We start from the raw sequence: 5,026 nt of genomic DNA, 5'->3' as shown, positions 1-5,026 counted from the left end.
ACTACATTGTATGTTGAATGAATATCCTGTAGTGTTTACAATTTTTTTGCATGTTACAGAGATTGATAGCTGAACTTATGATTTTCACTTGGGCTAGATTATTTTTTCTATTCGAATATTCTCACTGTTAGCTTACACACTGACAAGACAAATGCAACAAGACCGAAGGAAACAGAGAATTTATACGATCAATTTCCCACCAGGGACTTATTAATTTATTCTTCCGATTCATATCAATTTGCAGGAATCATTGATGTGCAGGAACACCAGCTGTAGCGCTCCGAGCCCATCCGCTTCCGCCCACCCAGACGGAATTAAAATCCACACAACCTGCCGGACTGACTCATGGCACTTTTCATTACGTTTTACAGCAGGCAGCAGCAAGGAGATATCATGTTTGCTGTTTAAGTGTCCCAGAATTCTATTTAATTGCTTAACTGTTGCTGTTTCTCTGGGGTAATTATGTGCGAAAACCCTGAACCACAGGTGGGAACAGGGTCAAAACATAGCAGCAGACAGGACAGGCTGATCGTGTCCTAATGGCCTGTGTTACAGCTGGTCTTGAGAAGACATACCGTCGTACTCAAGAACACCCTTAGTTTCATTCAGTGGGATGTTCATCAGGCCTCTCTGTCGAAGTGTAATTATAACACATACAGTTTAGAATGTTAATTCATGCGTTGGAACACACATTATGTCGGAGAAACCAAACACAATTATACAACTTCATACAACTAAGGGAGCATATTTCTGAAGAAAATGCAAAACATGACATTGCAACCATTTTGTAGATACAATGACACCCCTCTGCAGCAATAAACCACATTGGCTGGTCGAGCCGACAGTCCTTGAGGTACAATCTCTTTCATGTAAATAGTCTATATGGTGCCACATTCTAAATTAGATGTCAGTAAGTTCAAAGGATCCCCAGAAGCCATTGAAGCTCTGGTAGAACTGGAAAGACAATCATACTGGTCCCATACTTTGTCATCATTATCTGTAGAAAAATCTAATCACTGCGAAATTGTCTGGATGAAAAGTAGTCTTGTTGCACAAGGTTGGCATGTAGATGCTTCTTCACAATCTTATCATGGAAGTTAGAGAGGGAAATAGATGTAGAATGTTAAGCGATCCCAAACAATGGAATGGGCTAGGTCATTGGATGCATTGCCTTTCAGGATCTTAATCCATTCTGAATAGCTTTTACACAATTTAAGCAACACATTCATGCAACTTACGATTCACACTTTCTGTCAAAAATCAGTTATGATAGTTTTATGATGTTTTGTGGCCTTAATTGCAAACAAAATCAGTTTAGGAAATAGGAATATTTGTCTTCCTTTCACTTGCTATGATAGATTTAACACAGACCCATCACAAATCAGTACAACTCGCAATAAATTGCTCAAAGGTTTATGTGATCATCTCTTCAGCACCAAGGACAGAACCTGATTTAATATTACCACCAGATCCTGCAGATTGAATCAGAGCCCAATAAAGGAGACCTTATGCTTTTCTTAAAGATACATGTAGATACTACATTTGCATATACACAATTAACATTCTGTTAAGTTCTAGGTACAAGTGACATACTAATAAATCAAGATTATTAAAGCCAGCTTCCAACTCTGGCATTGGCTGGAATTGGTGACATCTAAAAAGTAACTGAATAATCTGTTGATGTTACATGCATATGCATATCTCAATTACAGTGTACCCTTCAAAACAGATTGGTAGATATGGTACATGTAGCTTGCAGTGGTTAATTGATGGAGGAAGAGCAGTTCTGAGAAATTTCTTCATATTCTCCAAATAATTTTCTTGAAGCTACAGATTGATCTTGACACAATAATATCAAGTATGATGGTTTTCAAATGCTACTTTTTAGCCATGAGTGGACTAAAATGCACAACAGCTATTAACGATTGAAGGACACCCAATGTAACAGCCCCTCCACTGGGAATAAGACCAGTGATGAGAGGCAATAGCCTGCACCACTGTGTAATTTAATTGGTACCACTCTAATCGATCTGCAGTCTCTACAATGTCAAACAAGCACACAGGGAGCTTTCTTCAAACTTATCCCCGAGGAAGTAGAATGTATGGGAATATTTGTAACAGATCTGGGGCAGTGACTGACCCCATGTTTTAATACATCTAGTGTCACAGAGAACTGGCAGAAAATCAATTAAAACAGTAAACTGTTATTGGTTCACATTTCCTAGTGTCCCTGTTTGTTGTACATGCCCCATACGTTATTGGATAACATCTATCAAATAAGTAATATTTCATCATTATCAACAAGCGCCCAGGCCTAGGGACCATTGTTCATTCTTCATTATTGACAAACTTCTTTTGTTCCAAGACAGGGATGTAATCACCAGTGTTGAAACTTCCTGGGAAGTCAGCCCACTGCAAATGATACAGTTGAGATGTTATTCAAGACACACCACCATTATGGCTGCTAGGCAAGAAATTAGCTCTTTCCAGGCTTTTAAAATAGGTTTCCTTATGTGGCAACTTCATAGAGTTACAAGTACCGGATGAAACCACTTGTATTCATGGATTCTGACATGTCTTGCTCCAGAAATATACACCACTCATATAGAAGAAGTTCTTATCACAGCTGTTGCTGGCAGAAGATTGAGAAAATTTCAATCTTCTACAGCGTGGGTGGCAGAAATTGCTCCAATTTGGAGCCAAGTGTTGCTCGGGAGAACATTGATTAATTCTACACATTAATGAAAGACACATTAACCCTTCATGCCCCGTGGTGTAGAACAGAGCCTCAGAGGATCCACAAGTCACTCAGCACATATCACTTATTGATTCTCACAGTGGGCTCACCCGATGCCACCTGATCATGTGTGGGATGATTATAGTTTAGCAGCTCAGCACGGGACAATGCTTTCCAAGAATCGATAGCAAATTTACGGAACACTTTCAAACATACCAGCTCAATTAAGGGCATCTTCATTTCAATAGGATGGGTACATGCAATGAGAAATAACCATTGGATTAATATATGTGGGTACAGGAACAGAAGAGTATAGCTCTTGGCTCTGTAACAATCCTTTATAGTTTTGTAGATAAACTGTAGCTCTTGGGGCAGGGAGGAGGAAGTGGTATAGGTTTGTTCCCCTAGCAACTTGCTTTGAAACTGCAGGGCCAGGAATTTTGAAAGAGGATTACTCAAGAAATCACAATTGGATTTTCTTGATTTTGGGCATGTTCTTAAGATTTGCATAAGCAAATAGGAAATTCTGATGTGTTTCACTACTGAAATTTCATACGTGACATTTGGTATACAAATTTAAGAACTGCAAATATTGTATAATCAGTGAACCCTTGTTATTACAGCTTTGTAATACACAGAAAATACAATTCTATGGAAATACTGTTTTGTAAAAAGCTCTGAATGGCATCTACCGGGGTACAATGATACTAAGCGTCAAATGCCATAAGGTAATAAAACGGTACATTTGGCAGGTCATTTTGCAACATCAAAGACCTGAATTGATCATGTTTTCCGAGCTCGGGACCTTAATATATGTAATGCATTTGGCTTTGGACTGATGTACATGGAGGTCGATGTTCTATGACTCTTTGCATTTTACAGGAGGTCAGCGGTGTTAACTGTCCTTCAGGGAGGATCAGGCTGCCGGGCGTGAAGGGAATACAGCAGGGCCAATAAGCCACTTGATACATGGCTGACTCAAAAAACAAATGCTGCTGCCCAAGGACACAAAAATGGCTACCCAAGGTCACTGCATCAAGGATGAGACGTAGTACATTGTAGTCTGATTATGAATAAACACATTGACTGGTTATAAATGGAGACTGTTTTAAATGCAACATCAGTTAATGAATTTCACATATATGGAAATAAGTGCTTCCTATCCAATGCTCAAAAATCCATGTGAATAAAATAAAATATATATGGAAATGGTAACATACTAATACACACACAATTTTTTATGTACTGGGTACATGTCCATTATCAAAGAAAGACAAACAAGTTCTGACAAATAACACTTGCTTGTCAACCTTTATTAGGCAAAAGCATGGACAGTTATCAATACACACATAGAATAAAACTGAAGCCATGTTTCCAGACTCCTGATGTAAAGCATATAGCAGGTTAGACAATATACGACTAAGATTACAGAACAACACTACTGTTAACACAATGGCTACACTACATTTTGTACGTAATACTACAAAGTGCACTGACTTCATTTCAAAAATCATCCTATGGAGCTGTTTTCATCTCTCTACTGGGCTCACAAACCTGTGCATACTTTCGGATCCTCCAAATTTCTTCAAGTGCCTTTTCACTTCATACATACATGTATATTGTACAACATTATAGACAAGATACGTCGATGAAGGTTAGACATCCAGGTAATACGATATGCCAAAAATGTCCAAGGTAAACTGGATATGATTTTGAAAACGTCAGACGTTTCAGCTAGTATCCACTAGCTTTCGTCAGTGACTGAGAGACCAGAGGGGAAAGCAGGTTTATATACACAACCTGTTGGTTGATATGCAAATCAACTGATTGATTGCATATCAACCAACAGGTTGTGTATATAAACCTGCTTTCCCCTCTGGTCTCTCAGTCACTGACGAAAGCTAGTGGATACTAGCTGAAACGTCTGACGTTTTCAAAATCATATCCAGTTGCTTGAGTAACTGTTTTTTGGCACATTATAGACAAGCTGTCTGCTGGATAAAACCACTCCTAAAATTAAAAATGTCCAAGGTAAACAAAAGTTTGTGATCCTTTCAGTTTAAGACCTGTCTCTCCGTCTTCTGTCATCTCTGTCCCTGTGCCTGGACCTATTTCTGTCACTCTTGCCCCTCTCATGCTCATCCTCACTATCAGTATCATGACGTCTTCTCTTACTCTTGTCATCTTCTTGGGACTTTGTCCTGTAGTCTCCTTGTCCCCTTGTTGAGTCCCTGTCCTTCTTGCCCTCTCTGCGGTCCATTTCTTCCCTTGCTCTTCTGTGACTGTCCG

The 5,026-nt window shown here is 39.1% G+C and overlaps 1 protein-coding gene across 1 annotated transcript in view; it reads right to left on the bottom strand.

Annotated features, from left to right (window-relative positions):
* Nucleotides 1-4,696: 4,696 nt before the first annotated feature.
* Nucleotides 4,697-5,026, bottom strand: part of LOC109485274 (multiple myeloma tumor-associated protein 2 homolog) — a 2,942-nt gene continuing 2,612 nt past the window's right edge. The window contains exon 2 of the mRNA XM_019788772.1: nucleotides 4,697-5,026. Within this exon, the coding sequence (XP_019644331.1) occupies nucleotides 4,797-5,026 (230 nt within the window). The 3' untranslated portion in view covers nucleotides 4,697-4,796.

The sequence above is a fragment of the Branchiostoma belcheri genome, unplaced genomic scaffold, assembly GCF_001625305.1.
Source record: "Branchiostoma belcheri isolate BF01 breed outbred unplaced genomic scaffold, Haploidv18h27 scaffold74, whole genome shotgun sequence".
NCBI lineage: Eukaryota > Metazoa > Chordata > Leptocardii > Amphioxiformes > Branchiostomatidae > Branchiostoma > Branchiostoma belcheri.
Note: the sequence above shows the minus strand (reverse complement) of the source record. Positions and strands in the feature narration are given on the sequence as shown.